At 47.8% G+C, this 22,336-nt stretch overlaps 1 protein-coding gene across 6 annotated transcripts in view; it reads right to left on the bottom strand.

Annotated features, from left to right (window-relative positions):
* Window positions 1-22,336, bottom strand: part of MAPKAP1 (MAPK associated protein 1) — a 223,178-nt gene that overhangs the window by 21,790 nt on the left and 179,052 nt on the right. For 5 of the 6 annotated variants that reach the window (XM_040963887.1, XM_040963890.1, XM_040963892.1 and 2 more), the window contains 2 exons: window positions 21,288-21,428; window positions 2,134-2,271 (listed from right to left, as the gene is read on the bottom strand). In XM_040963887.1, the coding sequence (XP_040819821.1) occupies window positions 2,134-2,271; window positions 21,288-21,428 (279 nt within the window). The remainder of the gene's footprint in view (window positions 1-2,133; window positions 2,272-21,287; window positions 21,429-22,336) is intronic. The other variant, XM_040963891.1, reaches the window with a different exon arrangement.

Genomic DNA, 22,336 nt, shown 5'->3' with positions numbered 1-22,336 from the left:
TGTGACTGATTCTGTAAGCCTGTAACTCAGAACTTTTCCTCTTGTAAGGGGAAAAACCTTTTTATCAGATTTCTAAAATAAGGTATCTCTAAACTGGAAAAAGAGTGTCCTATGGTTGAAGGAAAGGCACGGGCTCAGTCCTGTCACCTACCCACCCACGGCCGCCGAGGTCCTGACACCACTGCACTCCAAGAACCTGCCTGGGAAGTGAGGCTGTAGGGAATGGGGTCAGGAGGTGCTCTAAAGGGAACAGTGAGCCTGCTTAGAAAAGAGACACAATGTCTCAATCCCAAAGCCACAGTGACAGCAGGCAATCTGTAAGACCCACATGTGCAGTTTTCACAAAGAACTATCTGGAACATCAGATAATCAAATGGAAGACACTGGCTAGACTGTCATTACTGTAGATGAGTCTCTCTGCTCCTCCAATGCACTGGGGACCCGGCTAAGAACTGCCCCTTCTCCCTTGCAGGGCTGGAGGCTGCCCCTTGGAACTCTCCCAGCTGCAGAGGCAGCTTCCCATGGCCCAGCTGGAGTTCCGGGGTGAGTCCTAGCCTGACCTTTACAGCTCAGGCCCCTGGGCCCTTCTTTTCTCAGAGTTGTGGATCAATGGACTTTTCAAAGCGGCCTCAGTTCTTGCAATGGAGGATGCCAGGAAAGTGGCGTCCTTACTGGCTGATAAGCTGGAGTGAGTGGGGTTAGGAAGGGAAGCCAGCAGTGACAGGCTAAGGCTCACAGAGCAGAGGCGATTGTTTTCACTGCCAGCCTGTAGTTGGGGGCCACACTGGGAACACTCCCTTTCCCTGGCCACAGCGTAGGCTAATGAGTTGAAAGAACAATTTGTAACCTAGCATAGATCTGACAAGGAAATCAGACACCTGCCAGAGACAGGTGCCTGAGGCATGTAGTCTGTAAACCTGCAAGGGGCTCAGTGCTCTGGGAGTGGGGTGCTGTGTAGTTAGTGTTATTTCACCTGTGGTCCTCACATTTCTTGTTATTCTACTTAAGGGTGTAACTCCTCATAATATACTTGTTCTCAAATTTAGTGGACCCTGGAATACAGAGGGTTAACAGCTAGCTACTAGATCCTCACTGAAGATCTCTGCTTCCAGGCCTCCCGGGGCGGGCATGGGCAAGCACACCCCCACAGGCAGGCAGAGGCCACCCTTCCCCAGCCGCCCGGCACCCTTCCAGGCCTCCAGGGGCGGGCGTGGGCAAGTGCACCCCCACAGGCAGGCAGAGGCCACCCTTCCCCAGCCGCCCGGCACCCTTCCAGGCCTCCAGGGGCGGGCGTGGGCAAGTGCACCCCCACAGGCAGGCAGGGGCCAGCCTTCCCCAGGCTGCCCGGCACCTCCCTCGGCCTGAAGCTGTTTCCTCTGCAGAGGGACTTCCATGTGATCAACGTGTCCTTTCTGCTCCTTGATAAGACTGGGGTCCCAAAAATGATTAAGTGATTTCATCTAGATGCTATACTCAATTACTTAACTGCAAAAATATAATATGCCTGTATTTACTTTGATAATTTAAGCAGAGGAATGCCAGCCCAGCTGTGATCTCTGCTGCAGGACCAGGCAGGAGTTTAATTATGAGCTGGGAGGTCATGCAGCTGCCAATAACGTGGGGGTGCCGATGCCTCCTTCGTGACGAATATCTAAACCCAGCCTTGGGCACCACGGGAAAGCCCCCCTCTGCCTCCATCTGGCATGGAGGCAGGTCCAGGTCTGACTGGACAAGTGCACCCTGCCATGGGAGGGCAAGGGTGGCAGGAACTGCCCTGGTGCCCCCAGCCCCCAGTCCCCAGGTAGGGGGTCCCTGCTGAGGTCAGAAACTGCCCTGGTGCCCCCAGCCCCCAGGCGAGGGTCCCCCGCTGAGGTCACAAACTGCCCTGATGCCTTCAGTCCCCGGGTTGGGGTGTCCCCGCTGAGGTCAGGCACTGAGCTGTGAGGACCGATGAGGGAGAAGGCACATGTCAGGCTCTGGGCACCACCACACAATACCGGTTGATTAAAAGAAATTTCTGGTAATGAATTAAAGAGACCCAAGGAAAAAAAGGACATGGTGGCAATATATTCTCCTGGCACCAGCACACGGAGGGGAAGAGAGGAAGGAGACATAAATAAAGGGACTACTCACTGGGGCTTTTCTCTTCCGCAAGGTCACAGGCACAGAGCAGGTCAGAATCGATCGAGATGGGCTTCTGCTTAATCCAAAACTTAGTGCTGGCCTTCTGATTCGTAACGGGGTCGATCTCCACTTTGTCTCCGGAGATCCCTGGGAACCGGGGAGAGGACAGAAAAGCAGCCATGAGGGGAGGGAGTGTACGTGATGTCAGGGCCATCACTGGACCCGCACTGGATAGCTGCAGCTCCTAGAGCTCCCACAGACAGACACACAGACTCCAAACGGCCAGCTGCAGGGGCACTTTCTGGTGCTGGGGGGTGGTGAGTTGCAAGGGGAGAGGTACGACTCTCAATGCTATGGAGACAGAATGAAAAACCCATTTTCTTAGTTGGAACAGTCACAACACTGTGCCTATCCACATGCTGTTTTTACTGCCATTTGGTCATGAAATCAACTACAATGTGAGGTCATTCCAGAAGAGCTTGGCCCACCGTGCCCTTCCTCAGGAGGGAGGCTCCAGTCTACAGAGCAGCTGCTCTCTCTTCTGTGCCCACACAGCGAGGCAAGCCCCAGTGATTCTAATCTAGAAAAACCTTACACAGGAGGGAAAAAAAAGGGCTATGTCCTCCCTTCCCTGACAGTAAATAATTACCCAGGCTATATTTAAAGGAAGTCATGGGAGGTTCAGAGGGTTCTTTACACACAACCTTTCAAGTTTAAGTTTTGGCCTGGCTGCAGGCTGGGAGGTCATGTTTGTGTGCTGGGGAGACTGAGCCCTGGGCTGCAGGCGTCAGGCAACAGGGCTTTACACCAGGGACTCGCAGCGTGAAATGGGCAGGTCCACAGCTGCGAGAGTTGCGATGGGCTGTGCAGTGGCTGAGAACAAAGGTGACACCACATGCAGCAGGTGTCCTGAGTGAGCGTGGCCGTGCACAGAGCTGCTCTCCCAGCACAGCAGGGGTGCACACGCTTCACCAGACCCCACGCTCAGGCTCAACCCACGGGAATGTGCTCACGAAGTGAGACCAAAACTTCTAACACGCCTTCTAGAGAAGGCCCCCTGTACAATCTTGGGCGATCAATTTTTAGCCCAGAGTTTAAAGGACAGGATCAAAGGCAGCGGGGGTGAGGGGGCGATACCGGAAGTAATTAAGATAATCAAATGCATATTCAGCAACAGAACAGACAACCAAAGTTAACGTAACTTAGCCTACGGGTCATATTAGAAATTTCTGGACAAATTCTAAGAAAATTTAACAAACCAAAAGTAGCAGAAAATAAAGGCAACAGCTCAAGTAAACAGTACTCCCCCAAACCCCAACCCCCACACACATAAATCATAGTCTGACTGCAAATTTACAACAAAAAGCAAATACAAACAAACTCCGAAGGAGTAGGTGTGCCACAGCCCCACACTGACTTCCTGAGGAGGTGAGCCCGCCACGCCAGTCAGACAAAGGCGGACTACAGTGGCCAGTCCTCCGCTGTCTCCAGGCCAGAGAGCAGGGCTGGCTGCTTGACCCTGGCTGTTCCAGCGTGGGCTCTGGTCGGGATGAACGATTGGGATATTTTAATTAATCAGACACTGGGTTTTGTCGTCAGATGTTCAGGACCTCGTATTTCAATTAGGCACCACGACCTGCGTCGGAATGATCCTACACAGCCGGGTGCAGGCGATCTCAGAGGGCAGGAATGCAGCTGCAGATCGATTTTACTACATTTCACTTCAGACAGATTACGGCCACCCAGTTACACTCCTGCCTCCAATTTGGTCTTTAATTGTTAAAGATCTGGCCACTTCTATGGCTGCCTGAGAGTACTGAAGTCACGGCTGTTGGAGTATGTGTGCACGGGTGTGAGCAAACGCATACACACTCTTCTCCTTATTCTGACATTTATAAAAGTCACAATGAACAGGGCAAAATAAATGTGCATATTTCTCATGTGGAAATAAACCCTGCTCCACATTCCTTTCTCAGGAGAGGGAAAAAAAAATCACCAGAGAGACATGGTTTTAAAATTTTGTTCTATGGCCCTGTGACTCCTGAAGCTGTAGTCAGTCAATACCGCTAATGTACCTTGTTAATTTGATAGGATTTGTCAGGTAACTCCACTGGAAAATTATATAAAACTGTTCCAGATGAAAAGATGATAGTGACATGAATTAAAGTGATAGAACAATAGTGGAATATAAACCAGAAATGACACCCAAAGTGGCTGCTGATTTATTGCCGTGCTGAGTTTGGTTCCGGGCTCCCATGTATATTAGTGCTACAAATCTGGGTCCATTTAGCAGAGGGATGCTCATACATACATCACCAGCTCCTGCTCCAAGCCAAGGTCACTCCCCGTTGCATCAATCTTTTCAACAGAGCCTACTTCACAAAGCAGGACTTTTGTAACCATCTCAGACGTAACAGACTCTCGTCCTCTTTCATCTTTCTTTTATCATGTAAAGTACACTTTAACTTCTATTATTTTTATCTGCAAATTGTTACGGTACAGTTCATCCATTACGGCCGTATCTCAGCATCAGCTGCCTGCTCTCTGCGCAGCCACTTTCCCAATGACGCCCTTTCCTGGGGTGATCGTACAGGCACTGTTCACAGAGGGGAACCCCAAGACTGTGGCTTGGGATGAAGATGTGGGAGATGCAAGCAATAGGCTCAAGATGGGCAGACAGGTGGAACTCCATTTAAACAATTGGTGTGTTCCAAAAAGTTGTGTGTAAATCAGATTTTTTCTGACTTGAATTGCATTTTCCTACCGACTTCTAGTCCCAAAGATCCTTTATCTTCATTCTGGATTGATCTGTAATTGGCAGGGGCTCCCAACACTTCAGGTTTAAGTTTCTCTGCCCCGTAGGCTTTCAGTCAAGTAGTTAATGATCTGTAAAACACTTGCCTGCCTAGAGGAGTCACTATTTAAAGGAACCTGTAGGGGAAGCTTTCCTAATGGGAAAAATCCTTTTCATATACTAAATAATCTCACCCAGAAAAGGTGAGTGAGTCTGCAGTCCTACGGGGCCCTACCTGCACCTGGTGAACATGCACTGCCTTCTGCTTCCAGGAGGGCAGGCGTGGAGGGCATGGACAGGCCACAGAGGGAGCCCAGTCCCTGAGCATCGGGCCCAGCCAACCTTGTCAGCCCCCAGCCCAGAATCCCCCTTCTTGGCTGGAAGGAGTTAGCTAGGGACTGGGACAGGGACAATGGGGTGGGACAGTAAGGATGAACATGTTAAAGGCAACCAGGCAAATGATAAGATATGGGGTGTCACTGTGGTGATGGGGTGGTGGGATTCTGGAATGGGGCGGCCAAGCAGTGTGGCTGTGACTTGGCCACTGCTTCGTCCTAACTGCTGAGGGGAGGGGTGGCTCCCTGCTTCCTGGAGCGCTGAGAGCAAGTGTATTCCCTGTGGGTTACTTTCACAAGGCCAAGCATGGTTCAGGCAAAGAACAAAGGTGCAACTAATGCCAATCAGTCTGCACGCAGGATCGACAGCAAACACGGACCACCAACTTCCCAGCTGTGGACACTGACTTAAACTTCCCAACCACCCCCTAACTGGGGTTATTGGGCTCAGCCCTGTTTGACAGATGATGACGTGGAAGTAAAGGGAGGTCAAACAACTTCCCTGAGATTGCCCAGCTCTGAGGAAGCTAAGCTGGCTTCCGGAAGCTGAATCAGAAGCAGAGTAGTTCAGAATCAAACCGGCACTCCAATATGGGATGCTGGTATTACAAGCAATGACTTAGCCCACTGTTCAGCAATGTTGGCTCCAGTATTATTTATTTAACCTTAATTTGCTTGGCTAAAGTTTTTGTGTAAAGTTGCTGAAAGAAAGGCAGAAGCACTCCTTTACGTGTCACTTAGGTACCGGTTAACTCAGGTGTACACATATTTCCAAGGAAATAAGCACAGAAAGCTTTCCTTAAGATGAGATTTCTCGGTGCAAGTGTTGTGTGAAGTGGGTCAAGCCTCAGCCTGTGACGCCTGCCTTCCTTATCAGATGCCGGTTCCCGCTCTGGCTATCCTATCTGTGATCCAGCTTCTGGCTAATGTAGTCAAGGCAGCAGAGGAAGACGGCTCAAGCATTTAGGCCCCTGTCCCACAAGTGGAGCTTCTGACTGCTGAGTGAGGATGAGCCCAGCCTTGACTGCTGCAGGCATTTGCAGAGTGAACTAGTGGATGGGAGCTCTCTCTTTGTTGCTTTGCCTTTCAAGTATATGGACATTAAAGAATAAACATTATAGCCTGTAGCACTCCAGTTTAAATGGCCAACAACAGTGGAATAGCTCATTGAGATGTGATGAAATACATAATCATGAAATATTATAAAAAACAAAGTTCTGACCTAGAAAAGTTTTTACAACACCATACAAATCAGAAGGACAGAAAAAATATTAATAGGAAAGAGATCAGAAAAGAAAATGCTCCAAACTGGTAAGACTGGTCAACTCTGGATGTGGGATTACATCCTTTCTTTCTTTTTTTTTTTTAAATTAAATTAAATTTTTTTTTTATTTTTAATAATCTTAGTTTATTAGGGTACAAAGGGTCACGGGCTACAGGGTGAAAGTGGGTAATATCATTGTTTCCACACTAATATAATCATTTTGCCCTGTATCTAGGGTTAGGGGAGTAACAAAGGGGAAAGCCCCACCCTACCTCCCACCCATCCCCCATCCCCAACAGGAGGCGCTCCAAGGGTCCTGCTCATACAGTCCCGATAGTTCATCAGTTCTGGATTGCTGCCAATCTCTCCGTCCCAACCGTAATGAAACCTATTCAGAGTCCACTGGCTGACAGTCTCTTGATGGTTGGGGTTCCAAGATCAGCAGTTCCGTTGGAGAAATATCCAAAGAAACTTCATCTGAGTTGATCCCAGATCTGATTCTTGAGTGAGTTTGCTAGTACAGACTCCAACACTGTTCGTCACACCAATCAGCTTATGCATATGCTGGTCGTTGCGATTGCTGGGTCCATTCGGCTTCCAGCCCTGTCTTCCTTGTGAACCAATGGGTGTTGTAGTCCAGCTCGATTCTACCCACTTCATACTCGGTCTTCATGCAAACCAGTTGGAGCTGCAGCCTAGTTGGGGCGACTCCCCAAAACCCCTACCAGTTCTGCCCCCTACCCTGGTTCCCATGCTTGCCAGTATGCCCTGCAGGCTTGTCCAGTCTGTCCCACATCCCAATTAGCCATCACACACGTCAATGGACATTGAAGCCTGGTTCAACCCAACCAACCTATTATCCAGCCCATACACCCACTGTATCCTTTCTTTTCTTCCATGTTTCTGAAGCAAAAAGTTTCATCCACAACATAAACATTTCAGAAGTTGCCTTTTGTTATTTTTTACTTCAAAATTCAATGCCCTCTTTCAGCTTGCACAGTGTGGGGAGGAAGAGACTTCACCCCAGTGACTCTCAAGTGCCCTGTGGCTGAGCAGCTGGCAAGGCCCCCACACAGAAGAGCTCGGGGGCCTGCCTGCAGTGGCCGGGTCAGCCTTCCCCTCCGAGCCGGGGAGGCCATTTGTCTGCGTTGCCGGCTCTCCTCCCCTACCCACTTATCCACAGCCATCTGTCATGACCTTTTCATGCTTCTACTTCTGACAGCTTCCAGATACAGTGAGTCAAACTTCACTGGAAGCAAACTATCACACCAACTGTCAAAGGCAGAAAACATGGCCTGATCGCTGTCCTACATCAACGCCAGCATATAAATCCTTCCCTAACAAGACAGCTCCAAATAAACAAAAACACAACTCTAATGCAGACACAACTCTCTGGGGGAAGCCCTGTGTCGAGGGCTCCCGTGCGCACAGGGGGACCCTTGTCAGTTTCAGACCAAAACATTTCCATAAAAGGCAACAGGTACTGGGCATCATTTTTGGCTAACGAAGACTGGTCACCTACTTGGGCAGCCTCTGGCCTGGATCCTTTGATGAGCCAGCCCATTTCCTACTCAGAGGCAGTGGTGCAGACAGTCAGAAGTCTGAGGTGCAAGTGTTGGCATTCCTGCCTCTGATCTGTGTGACACTGGCATGTTGCTATAAAATGGAGACAATCATATTTACCTCAGGACTTCTTTTAAAAATTAAGTGAAAGCCTGGGGCAGTGCCTGATGTACATACAGCTCGTGGCTAACACTGCCACTTCTTCTAAGATGATCAACAGTCAGGCACCAGGCCCGGGGATGTGACACAGATCCAACGATGTGAGCCAGGGCTGGGAACTCAGAAATCCACAAGAGGGCAGCGAGAAAATGGGCCCGCCCATCCCCAGGTGTGGACAACTCTCCAACTGGAGAACTCAATGCTCGCCCACTCCCCCGGGAACGCTGTCCATGCCCCTTGTCACTAAGCGTCCCAGGCAAGTCTCTTCCTTACACTCACCTAGAATTAGTGTTATCAGGAAGTTGTTCTTAGACACCAGTGCATGGAAGTATTTGTGCTAAGCACTCCCTGTTCCATAGCCTTTTAATGACTATAACATCATTAACTTGGAGACCTCAATTTTGTTGGGCCATTCCCACTGCTGTCCTCTGCACAAAGTTACCTCTCCCTTGGTAGGTCAGAGCTTTCTACTTTGCCAACAACAGTTCCTACTCACGAGGGTCGTGAAGACAGAATGGCCCAAGCACACGGAGCTTGCCTTATGCTGGCACACAAGAGCTCCGTCAACTAAGACTCAAGTTATTGCAAAGGATGAATATAAACTTCAGAAGGTCGAGCAAGCGGGCCAACTGCAAGGCTGCAGCCGGAGCCCAGGCCTCGCTCTGTCTGGTGTCCGTGTGTACTGCCAGCTGCTTCCTATTGTCCCAGCAGGCAGGGCTTGACTCTCAGGGCATACCTTCCCCTGAGGCACACTTAAAATATCCCTCCAGGAAGTTATAACAACATTCTGGCAAAAATCAGGGCATTTAATGGTCCATGTTCTCAATGTATTTCTCCAGATATTGTTTATTCGCTCTGACATCATGACCTGTGGTTCATTCATCAATTTCCCACGACTCGGAATCTAAGACTACAAAGCCCTGCTGTTGTTAAATCCTGAAGCAGCTTTTACACGAGTCTAAAATCCTCTTGTCGACAGGTTACCTAGAGCCTCTGAAGCCTGGAAGAGCCCCCGGGGAGTGCCCCTGAACAACTCTTGGCCAGAGTGGATTTTGCTGAGTCTGTGTTGCCGATCGATAGCATCCATGCAGTGGTCGGGCAGGCCCGTGGAACCCGTCTGAATTTACGTGCAGGATCAAAACACTGGCTGTTAGGGTTTAATGAGACCTCCGAGATCACCTGCTCTGAGGCTCGCTCTCTCCTTAGGAAGAAATCGAGACTCGGGGCTGGGACACGACCTGTGTGATGTCATCTATTAACAACAGAGCTGCAGTCGTAACTCATACCTCCACACCCCAGGCCACAGCGGGGGCAGATCAGCGTGCTGCCTTGCCAAGAAATTCCGGGGCATGTTCAAGGCAGAATAGGAGAGAAAGCACTGCTTCCAACCCAAAATAGATGACAAAACTGTAATTTTTGGTCATAACTAAAATGAGATTCTGGAGAATCCTAGCTTTCTTGTGATCAAATGGGGTGTCTGACCCCAGGCTCACTGCTTTCATTCAGGGGAACCCAGATGGGAATGACAGCTAAGAGTTACCATCCCAATGGGGGTGTTGGCAAGAGACTTGGTGACAAATGTGAGTGCCTCTGGCATACAAGCTACCCGGTGGCCCGAACACCAGCGAGCACACAGGGGTGAGGTCTTTCTGTGGGAAGGCTAGATACAAGGATTCTGTACAACTAAATCCCTTGTTGGTAAATGGATACCTCAGGTGGGACCGCCATTCCCTAAGAGAACTTCTAATGTCTGCAAAATGGGGGAGCCTGACCATCCCCCTTTCCTCTCTGGGGCCCTGCCATACTGCTGGGGCTCACAGGCCACGGAGGGGTGACAGGTGGAAAGGTGCACGACAAGGAAAGAAGGGAACAGACAAGTTTATGTGGGAAGCAACATAACAACCTTAGAAGCATGCTTGGGAGACAGCCTGGTGTTCACACAGGAAAGGTCTTGTCCGAGTCTGAGGATCTTGTTGGAGAGGGGATTCCGGGCATCCCGAGAGACATTTCAAAACTGGTCTGGCACCTGCTCTGATAATGCTGCCTGACAAAGCCATGGGAGAAAGTCTTAAACACATCCCACTCACCAATATTGAAGAAGGGGGCGAGGGAAGGAGAAACGGTGGGAAGACGTGAACTCTACCCCACACAAAGTGCAGTCCAAGCCCAGCTGGGCCCTTGGCTCCTTGTGGAGCGGCCAGCCAGCCTGTCAGGTGCACCTCTTCTTACTTCTCGCTAGCTAGCTAGCTTATCAGCACTCTGGCTCATGTATCAAACTCTTTTCTCGCAGAGACAAGCACCCTGTTCCAGCCACCTGGGCCACAGAGGCAGGGACAGAACAGAATAGTGAGAGAAGATGAGGGACAGGCATTTTTTGATGTGGGAGGTTGAGCTGCTACTAGGAACCCCTATATTCTATATCAGAGAGTCTGATTCAAGTCCCATCCAGCTTCCTGGTGGAGTGCTGGGAAGGCAGCAGAGGACGGCTGAAGTGCTTAAGTCCTTGCCATCCCTGTGGGAGATCTGGAGGGCGCTTCTGGTCCCTGGCTCTGGTCTGTCCTCGTGGGGCTGTTACAGCCATCTGAGCAGAGAACCAGCAAGTAGGAGATCTTTTCCTGTTTCCTTTTCTCCCTTCTCCTCTGCCTTTCAAATAAACAAAAAAGTTTGTTGAAAATGTAATTAAAAGGTAAGTTTAAAGAAGAATAAAGAGAGGGAAAGAAGCAATCCCTCAAGTTTGTGACATTTCTGCGTCTCTCAATGTAACCACTGCATTAAGCACAAAAGTGCTGCTGAAGGAATTTTCTTTAGGAAGCACTGAGGACAGTGAGGACAGCGACCTGCCACTACCTCACATGTACATCAGTACGAGGTCAGGCTGTCACAATGGGGACAAGACAACTGTTCCGTTCCACAACTGACGTCCTGAGTTGCTGGCTGGCCCAGGGGCTTCTGGAGTTGAGCCTGATGCATGTTTTGCTTCTGGAGAACAGTGTCTCCTCAGTGGTCCCAGAGAAGATGAAATGAAAACACGGAAGACCAACCCGCTTCCTCACTTCCTGAGTGTGATGACCTGGGCTGCATTCCACAGGCACCTGCATGAGGCTAACAGGGGAAAAGGTGTCATTCTTACACACAGCCATGCAGAACTGCTTTCAGGGTCAGAATGAGCCCGTGGATAGTAGAGCCCTTTGCCTCACAGTCTCATGCTGCCAGCCTGTTTCTTGGGTTTGCATATTGCAAAATCAAATGACACTACTGCGATAGTCTTCCTTTGAGTCTTGGCTTGTACTTCCTGACGAGGGGGCTGAACGACCACCGCAGGAGGACAGAGTAATGAGGGAAGAAAATGGATGGTAAACACGTTGCTTCCCACCACACTGGGGCCAGGGCAGACACCTCCAGTCAATCACGAGTTCCCTTCTGTTGCTGCAGACACATCCCAAGATGCCATCTCGGCGGAACGCTCCAGGCAATCATTACAAACTTGACTGGAGTCGGTTTATGAGATGAAACCCTTTTGCCTTTTCTAAGCTATGTGGTATTGCATTTGATGCTTCTGATAAATAACTACTATAATCACAAGTCTAATGATGATATGATTGGACTGTTTTATGAAGAGATAATAGAGGTAGCCTTTTGGAAGAGGCTATTTATATCCTCTCGGTACACCCAATACAGAGCCTGTATATCCTACAAAGAATTATCATTGGCAATTATGACACAGGTGGAATTCCTGGTGCTTGTTCAGTAACCTATGAGGTTCAGAGCCAGCAGGTCTGGGGTGAAATCAGGAACCTGGTGATACTGATATGGCGTCAGGGTTGGAAGCCATGCTTTGAGGTGCTAAGCAAATCAGAGGGGACACTGTGTTGATGGTTTATCCGTCTTGGCCCTGTCCTTGCGTAGCTTCTTGGGCAGCTCATGTCCTGGTGTATTGAATCCAGCTTCTGCCAACCAGTCAACACTTAGCCATAGCACACTGCGTGCTGCGTCTGTTGTGGTTAGTACCTACCATCTGATCCTCTTAGCTTCACTGCTCCCCTAAAACTAATGCCATGTACTAGCTTTGGTAGAACAGGATAGCACCTCTCTAAAATCATCAGGCACAAAGGATTCAGCATCTGGGAGATCAAGCTAATGAAGACAACTTTAACATGGTATACCGTCCAACGAGGTTACAGGTCAAGGGCACGTGTACTTTTAGGCTCAACCCTGAAGGGAAGGAGAAAAGAAGGAACATTCTAACAATTTAAAGGAAAAAAGGTGGCAAATACAATTTTTTCAATTCAAGAATAGGACTAGGCTCAATTGGCTGGAGCTGCTGCTTAGGACTGTGTTGGTAAGGACGTGAGGTTTGGCCAGAGCCCAGAGGAAGGAAGTACCGCAACTGCTGACCAATGTTTAAAGGAGAGGGGAAGAGGAAGCTGAAATGCCCATGCTACACAGGCATCCAACTGGGGCAGAGAGAAGAGGTGAGGCACGTGCACAAGTTCTGGGCTAGTTGGCTGGAAGTCATCACCTCCTTAGTGAAGGTGCACAGTGAGTGACTGAGACATCTGTGGTGGGATGAGGAAAAAACTAGTATTTACTAAATAACAACCATGTGCCAATAAATACTAAGTGCTTCATATGCCCAGTATTATTTTATTAACTTCTCCAAGCTTTAGTTTTCTGTCATGAAACAGAATCACCACCTCTAACGTGCTTTGTGAAATAAATGAAATCCCAGGTGGGGGTGGGAGTAAGCTCTTTGTATACCATGAGCTGTGCACAGCAGCAGCACAGTGGTAATCGGTGCCCGTTTCAGGTATGGTGTGGCAGTCAGGCTCAGGCTGGGTTCTGGCCCCAGCCTCATTTCCCTATGCTCCAATCCCTTCATGTAAAAGTCAGAGGTTATGTCAGCACCACTTAATAATATTGCTAGGACTTTAGGTGCCAATGTATGTAACAAGAGTTAATCACAAAAGCCCTATAGAGAGTTAAGTTGCTACTTGGAATCCTCCCATCCCACATCCGAGGGTCTGGGATGGAGGTCCAGCTGTTCCCCTTCTGATCCAGCTTCCTGCTAGCATGCCTGGGAGGAAGTGGATGATGGCTCAAGTGCTTGGAACTTGGGTTTCCAGTCGGTCCCAGGAATGAACCCACATGGAATCCCTGGCTGAGGCCAGGTCCAGCCCCACCTGTTTCAAGCACTTGGGGAATGAGTGAGAGGACAGCAGATCTCTCTATTGGTCTCTCCCTTTTTCTCTGTTACTGTGCATTTCACAAAGTAAAAAAAAGACCTTTAAAATATTTTTACTTTGGGAGACTCAAAACGGAGGAATAGGGTAAGGATATGTTTAAACAGATGGAGAGAGTGTACATTCCAGGAAATAAGAGAGGACAGAACAACAGCAGAGGGGCACCTGGACACTGACAGACACGGGAAAGCAGTGGACATAACTGTGTGGTGTTGCAGTGACCAACACCCCAGCAGCATTCAGCAAGTGACAATCTGAACTGCATTGGCAGCTGGAACTTTGACAAAGAATGGCCTGTCCTGCTGTTCTGTCTGGTTTGATCAGGAACAGAGACAGAGAGGCAGGTCCCAGATGGGCAGTGTGGGAACAGAGTAGATATCACAGTTCAGACTGCCCTCTAGAGCTGAATAGGGCACCATTTTGCATAAGGAGGCAAAGGCTATGGACAATACCATGCATGTGCTGAACTGGGAGTGAACTCACTGAGCTCAGTACTTTGCACTGGTCCCACTGGGAAAATAATACTGACTTCAGCATCATATGGGTCAAAATAGGTCCACATGGCCCTCAGACCTAACAGCCAACATGTTCTGGCACAATCAGCACCAACAACAATCTAGTTATATAGGACATCTGGTGTCTCTCTAATCCTGGGACCTGCTCCAATCGGAAGTGGGAGAAAGGTTGTACAGACAACAGTGCAGCCTCAGTATGGGATTGCAGGAGGTAGAGAGTGGTGAGCCAGGAGCTGGAGCTACAGAGACCATGGTGGAAATCTAACATTAGAACCCAGACCTGAAACTCGCTGGAAGGAACTGCACAAGTGGCTGCAAACAAAGAGCCGTGTACCAACTGCAATAAATAAAATCTAACTGTAGACCTGTGGGTGACAGAGCTTAGAAACCTGCCCCAAGGAGAAGAATCTGATAACTAGTACAATGACCAAGAGCAAAAGAAGAGACAAAGGCACAATGAATATTACTGAAGATTCACATGCAAAGGAACAAAAGCCTTTGCCAAGCTCAGAGTTAACTGAGGAAGACATCGAGAAAATGGGGGATACAGAATTCAAAACTTGTTATAAAGCTTCTTATCAACAACAAGAAGCATGTAATACAGGAGTTTAAGAAACTTAAGGCTCGTGTCACAAAGAAAGTTAATACAGCAGAAACTAAGAAAACAGTGGCGCAAATTAAAAGTATAGTGGAGAGTCTCCAAAACATAATGAAGCAAACAGAAGAATCTCAAAATTAAAAGATATTTCCTGTCACCATGGGGGAAACAAACAAAAAGCTGGAAGCAGAGCTGGGTCAAGCTAAAAAAGTACTCAAAAATTGAAAGACACTATTAAAAGGCCAAATATAAGAGTTATGGGAGTCCCAGAAGGAGCAGAAAGAGATGCTGGGATTAAAGGTGTAGTCAATGAAATAATAAGGGAAAATTTCCCTAATCTAGACAAAAAATTGGGAAACAACATCCAGGAGGAGCACAGAACTCCCAACAGGCTTGACCAAAAGCAATCTTCACCACTACATATGAAAATCAACCTCCTTTCAATTGAACATAAGGACAAGATCTTTAAATGTGCACATGAAAAAAATCAACTGATATATAAAGGAATGCCAATTAAATTCACAGGAGATCTCTCACAGAATACTAACTACAGGCCGGAAGAGAATGGAGCGACACATTCCAGATTCTAAAAGCAAGAAATTGTCAGCCCAGGGCAACACATCCAGCATAGTTATCCTTTGTCTTTGAAAATGAAATAAAATTCTCCACAGTAAAGAAAAGTTAAAAGAATATGCCTCTTACAAATCTGCCCTACAAATGATACTTAAAGATGTTCTCTTGACAGAGAAGAGGAATAGCACCGACCCAAAATCAAAGGCAAATGTGAAGAACATTCCAGTAAAATAACAACAGAAGACCAAATCAATGAACAACACATTGCTAAAATGACAGAACCAAGTTACCACCCATTCGTGTTAACCCTGAATGTAAATGGTTTACGTCGACTTATCATTCAAACTTCATAGATTAGTAGGCTGGATTAAAAACAAATTCCTCTATTGGTAGCCTTCAGAAGATATATCTCACCAACAAAGATCAGCAGAAACTATATCTCATGAATTTTAATTTTGTTTTAATTTTAATTTAATTTCATCTCTTCAAAACTCTTATTGAATTCTTCACTGACTATGGATCTATGGATCACACAGTAGCATCATTTTCTTCAAGAAGGTTCTTGATTTTATTTTTCATTTTTTCAGCGACACATTAGTCATTCAGTAGCATGTTATTTAACTTCATGGCATTTTTATTTTCTTTTTTTTTCTTCCTGTTGTTGATTTTGTTTTGTGGCTTTTCATTTAAGGGGATGTATAATAACTGTGTAGTGGTGACTATCATGTCCAGTAGCATGTTATTTAACTTCATGACATTTTAAATTTCTATTTTTCTTCCTGTTGTTGATTTTGTATTGTGGCTTTTAAGAGGATGTACAGTAACTGTAATGGAGACTATTATATCCAGATGTGAGGATACAATGCAGTATGCATCTCTACTTTGAGACAAAAATGGACTCACAATGAAACTGTTTACTATACTTTAACAATAGGATTCTGGACTCTTCTGTCATTGTCCATGCCCAAAATGATAGACATATGACTGTTTATGAAGAATACTATAGTAATATATAGGGGAACTCAGTGCTAGGGGGAGGGAACTTAGGGATAGGGATAAGGGAAATCCCAGGGTCTATGGTATTGTATCATAAAATAATAATTTAAAAAGTTAAATTTTTTAACTTTTCAAAAGACCAATCTTTGCGATAGGTTTTATTAGAATAGACTCTAGTACAGATCTTCCTCACTGACACATGTGGCGGGAATTCAGTTTGAGCTTAGGTCTTGCAGATCACAGTTTGCGTCTTTGATCCCTTGCCTTTTCAGAAGTAACTGGCAGATGGCCACACCGGAGTTGCGGGCATCTGGACTGGCAGCAGAGAGCTGGGGGGTTCCGCTCCTCTTTGGCACACCTGCACGTATCACTAATTCAGAATGTTCGAATAGTTTTCAGCAGGGATCTGGACAAAGGTGGCACATAGACATTCACCATTTAGAAGAACTTGACACAGGGGCCAAGTGAGACCTCTGCTCCAACTGACAGGATGGATGGACAAGAGACCATCTGTCAGTGTCAGGAAAGATCTGAAGCACCTGGCTAGTCTGATGAAATAAATTATCTACTGATCTCAGATTCCAGCTGCTCCCTTGACTGCTCCTAAAGAGTGTGCCACTTGCTACTTTGCACTGGGTGGTAGTATCTTTCAGAAGGAAAGAACTTCCAGATTGCGGTGCATAGGTTTTGTTGTTGCTACAATCTAGAGGTGTTGTCATCTGTTGTGCTTGAGTTATACACCTGACCTAATGCAAAGCAAGTATTTCTTTACCCCAACATAGTACTTACCAACACAGCTCCTATTATTGTCATCACGTTCCTTGGGGCTAACTGATCAAGTTCTTGCTTATAAGGCTAAAGGCAGATTAGGTAATAGAGACCACTACTCTGACAACACTTGGTGGTTCTGAAGTTCCTCAGGGCTGGGACTTTGCAGTAGAGGGGCCCATCTGCACCCAGGAACCCCCCAGGGGAGGCTGGGCTCTGGTTCCAGGTGCTTCACTCGAGAGAAGCACTCACGGCCCTGAGAGTGTGGGGCTCAGGGGCAAAGAGGTCACTAAGTCAATAAGATGGCGACTAGCAGTCAACGTCGCTGGGTTACAGGTGGGTGGCAAGATGGTGGCCAAGGACAGAGCCCTGGGTGTGAACCAGGACAGGGGTCACATTGTTTCAAAGAAAGACTGGCCAGGGCCATTTTGCTCACCTATCCCTGGCCTATGGGAGGTGGCTCCTGCAGTTATGCTCCTAGTAATTGGCTCCTAGTCTCTCCCCTCCTGGAATTCCTGGCCTGAGACTATTCCTTACCCTATATAAGAAGTTGAATTTCCCTAATAAATCGGAACTGCTCAGACAGAACTCCTGTCCATCTGTTTGTTTCTTGCGGGCCGGGAGGCTGGGTGGCGGGCAGCAGGCTCATTCCCTCCGGGGTACTAGAGGAATCTGTGGGGGAGACCCCATATGAGAGAACCCCTCCTCTGCCCCATCATCAGCCTCTTCTACTCCTAAGTGAAACTCCACTAGCAGTGTAGCACCTAATCTAAGGGCTAGCTGCCACACCTACAGGATGAGGTGGCCAGAGGAACAATAATTAGCCAGGACTATGCTAATCTTGGGAAGACAGTTCTGGAAGTGGGTCTTGAGGCGAGCAGTCCGTAGGTCCCTGTCTTACATCAGAGCCTAGCTGTGACTCCTGGCTCTAGTTCCTGACTTGAGCTTCCTGGTCGTGCACACGCTGGGGGACAGTGCTGATGGCGTGAGAACCTGGTTCCTGCTACCTACATGGGACATGCATTGGGGTCCCAGCTCCTGACCTGGCCCACTCATTGTGGGCATTCGAGGAGTTAGACAGTGAGTGTGAACTTTTTTGTCTCTGGTGCCTGTCAAATCAGGGAAAAAAGAAAAAAAGAAAGGAAGGAAGGCAAAAAGAAAAAAGAACAGAGTTTGTAAGGACACAGACATTCTCATATAGTATTAAAAGATTAATATAATTTTCATTATAATCTTCAAAAACCAAGATTGAAGAGTGGTGTTGCAGCACAGCAAGTTCAACTGTAGCCTGCTGTGTTGGCATCTCATTTGAGCACTGGTTCAAATTCTAGCTGCTCTTTTTTTTTCGTTTGTTTGTTTTACAGATTTACCTATTTTTATTAGAAAGACAGATCAGATTTATGGGGAGAAGGAGAGACAGGGATAAAGATCTTCCATCTGCTGGTTTACTCTCTAAATTGCCACAAAAGCTAGAGTTGAGCTGATCCAAAGCCAGGAGCCAGAAGTTTCTTCTAGGTCTCCCACATGGATTCCAAGGCCACTGCTTTCTCAGGCCACAAGCAGGGAGCTGGATGGGAGGTGGAGCGGCTGGGACATGTACTGGTTCCCATATGGGATCTCAGTGCTTGTAAGGTGTGAATTTAGCCATTGAGTCACCAAGCCAAGACAGACCCAGCTGCTCCATTTTTGATCCAGCTTTCTGTTAATGCTCCTGGTAAAATGGCAGAAGACGGCCCTAGTGCCTGTGTGGGAGACCAGAGGAAGTTCCTGACTCCTGGCTTTGGCCTGGACATTTGGGAAGTAAGCCAGGAGACAGAAGATCTCATCCACTCTCCTTTTCTAATAAATAAATAAATGTCTAACAAAGGAACTCAAGACTGACAGTGAAATGGGAAGGGGTTTGCCCAAAGTGGCACTGCAGGTGATTGCAGGGCCAGGGTGCAGGGCTGGGGTACCGCCCACAGTTCCTTCATGGAACTGACCTTCAGGAGAAATAGCTGGGGTCTTGAAACAGTTTACAGAAAATGTATCTTATGTGATAACTACAGAAGTTTTTCAAAACTTTGTCCTCTCAAGTACTTGCCTTTCAATTCTACCTCGCATGTACTTCTTGAAATACTTCAGTACAAGTCAAAATTTAAGAACTTTAACAAAGAAGTCCCTGACTTTGGTTTTTAGCCCAAAATGGGGAGGAAGGCAGGGCTGGATTTGTCAGTCATATGCACATGGGAAACCCAGCCTGGGACCTCTGCCTTGATCAGTCAGGCTACTCAGTGGGCGAAAGACCAGGTCCACCGGTCAAACACTGCAGGTCAACACAATCTTGACGTCTTACGAGCATTAACTCCTCCACTTTTAAGAGACAGAGTGAGCGAGGGAGAGAGTCTCTGCCACTGATCTACTCCCCAAACGGCTGCCTACAGTTGGCCAGGACGGAGACCGGGGACTCAGGCTTGGGCTCCCAAGTGAGCAGCACGGACAGTGTGATCCAAGTTACTGCCTCTGCTTCCTGGTGGGATGCTGAACTCAGGAGCTGGAGCAGGACCCTGAACTCAGTACTCTAAGGACACAGGTGTTCGGTGCAGCTCTTCTTAGAGTACCTTTCCAATGAACCTCCACTTATAAAGAGCACACACTCTGGGATACACATGACTGGAGTTTTCCAGGCAACCAGCACCCCGGCCACGGCAGAGTGCCCTGGGCACCTCCACTGTCTCCACCAAGCAGCACTGCTCCTGACACAAGGCTGAGTCTGTGTGCTTTGAACAATATGTAAATAAAGACGTACTGTGTGTGGACTTTCTTTTTGGGTGACTCAGCTTATTTTTTAGTCATCTTATTATTAGAAAACAAACATTAAACAACTTTATGTGTTAAGAACTGACATTAAACAGGCAATCTTACCAGTATTTGCGGCTTTCTGTGAGAGGCAGTTGTAGAGAAGGAGGAAAAAAGGTGGTTCTACGTTTAAGTTCAGAGTTACTACTTGGAGGTGCAGCCATGCAGCATGGGAGAGCACCACCGCTCTCGCAGTTCACGGGTCCTGAGCACTGCCATGTGCAAATGGGGGGCCAATGGTGGCACAGCTAATAAGTGGGCAGGGTGTGAACCGGGCGACAAGCTCTTTGAGGCTGCTCTGTCGGCATACTGCCTCCCAACATTTTCATTTCTGGAAGGTTTACCAACCACCAGGACCTGTGCTAAGTGTTTTTAATGTAGTATCTCATGTGTTCCCCACAGCAAACCAAGGAAATAGATGCTCGGATACTCCCATTGAAACAACCTACAACTGAGACTTCAAAAGACAGGAACGCTTGCTTAAGGCTGTCAGACTGCTGACTGTTAGAGCACGATTTCATCCAGCTCTGGTTCATCTGAGCCCCCTCTTAATTGTCAAGCTCTATTGTCAGAATATTGCAAGGTTCTGTTGGCCAAGTTGGGAAGAAATGTGTGAGAAAATTATACTTCACCCAGATTCAGGCTAATGCCAGCCTCAGGAAAGACTTAATTATGAGAAACATAGGACGCATTCGTGGTAAACACAAAAACAGTGAGCTTTGGAGTCAGAATTTAAACTTTTTCCAGGCCAGCGTGTCTGAGGCCCCTCCGCCTGACATCCTTACTGCTCTTCCTCATCTCCCATCACAAGCGGGAGGCCATTTGTCAGGGAGCAGCAGGTGCGTGCGAGTTGGTCAGACTAAAATCCTGCTCCTGACCCCACCGGCCCATGACAGCCCGCGGTGTGAGCTGACCTTTGAGCGCTGTGCACCTGACTTCCTGTCTCTGCTGGACAGGCACAGCAAGAACGCCAACTTGGCAGGTAACTCAGTATATAGGGGATAGACTCATTGCAGTAATGGGCAAGTAGTCAGGATGACCGTGAGAATGATGAAAAAAACAGTATGTTGACTACGTGACACTTTCTACTCCTGCAGAAAACGGAAGCTAACTCGGAGCAAATGGGCCCCAAGCATTGGTGGAAAGTAAGTTCTGGACTTTCTGCTGATGACAAGATGATGAGGTGGCTTCCTGGAAAAGGCATGAGTCACCGAGGAAGACCAGGTGGGCAGCGGCATTACAAAGCAGTCCCAAGGATGGTGAGTAGGCATGACAGGGCCAACGGGGCTGGGAAACTTGCCAGGAGGTGATCCTTTTGAAGAGAGCCTCTTGCTCACTCGCTCGGGGTCTAGTCTTTTGCTTCATAAAGACCGTGAGACACAGCACTTGAGTGGGAAAAGGCTGCTTTTAAATCCCACTGCTGAAACATTTTATTCTCTAAAAACAAATTCCCTTTAGTCACTCGGTCACGCTGACCACCGACCACGAGGGTGCAGCTCAGGGGCTGGCCACACACTTACCTAACTGGACGTCGGTGGTGAATCGCAGTCTGTGGATCATGCTGACCTTGAATGACTTGTAATGGTGGCTGCTTAGCATATCCTGCACTGTGGCTATGTCAATTTGCGAATCCTCCTCAAAAACCCCATCTGCCCTTGAACCTGTGGAGGAAAAAGGAGTTTAAAACATAAAGATACATGAGGCTTGGCAAATGGTGTCTGCTGAAAATGTTTTGGGATAAATTAAAATAATATGGGCTATTTAATTTGGAGAAGAAAGGGCTGAGCGATGACTCAATAATGCTGTTCCAGTAAACAGAGAATGGTAACATATTAATCATCAACAATTAATTCTGCAAGCACTGCCTCTTCCAGGGCAGGCCCTTGGCCGGGCAGTGGGGATGCAAGCAAGAAAAATCCCTGCTTCCTCTCAGCAAGGAGCTGTCTTGCTCCTCTCCTTAAATCATAAAATAAGCCTCGTGCCTTGAAGAGTCCCCATCTCCAAGGTTCTCTCTGAGCCATCTGCTGAGCAGTTTCCTTCCCTGCACCCACGGGTCCTGAGTTCAGGGAAGGGCTGGCTGGTGCTTGGATGTCTAAGGGCTCAGGCTCCTCCCCGACCCCGACCTGCTCCATAATCTAGCTGCCACACTTTCTGAATCTTCTATCACTTATTTATCCACCCCATGCTCAACAAGAGCCTTTGGCATGCTAAGTACGCGGGCATCCTCCTCAAAAGACTCACCTGACTACTCGGCCTCCTGTACAAAGCACCTTGCTTGGTAGGCAGCAGTGTGTCCCTGGCTGAAATGTGACTTTCTGACCCCACCTCTCTCAGTGCTTCTCACACTGCTCAGGCTGCACAGCTGCCCAGCGGGTTAGTCCTTTGGGCCTTTGCTCACCTGCTTCCTTGGCCTAGAAAACCCCTCTGATCACCACCTCGGAGTTGTCAAAATTTACTCTGAGTTGACAGAAAGCTCGAGATTTGCATACCAAACTGAAAATTTCTGTTACATAACGGGCAGTCTTACAACCTATATCCTATATAGTTTTCCTTCCTACAGTCACTGTTT

This window comes from Ochotona curzoniae, unplaced genomic scaffold, assembly GCF_017591425.1.
Source record: "Ochotona curzoniae isolate NIBS_2020 unplaced genomic scaffold, NIBS_Ocur_1.0 scaffold_3208, whole genome shotgun sequence".
NCBI classification, from domain to species: Eukaryota; Metazoa; Chordata; class Mammalia; order Lagomorpha; family Ochotonidae; genus Ochotona; species Ochotona curzoniae.
Note: the sequence above shows the minus strand (reverse complement) of the source record. Positions and strands in the feature narration are given on the sequence as shown.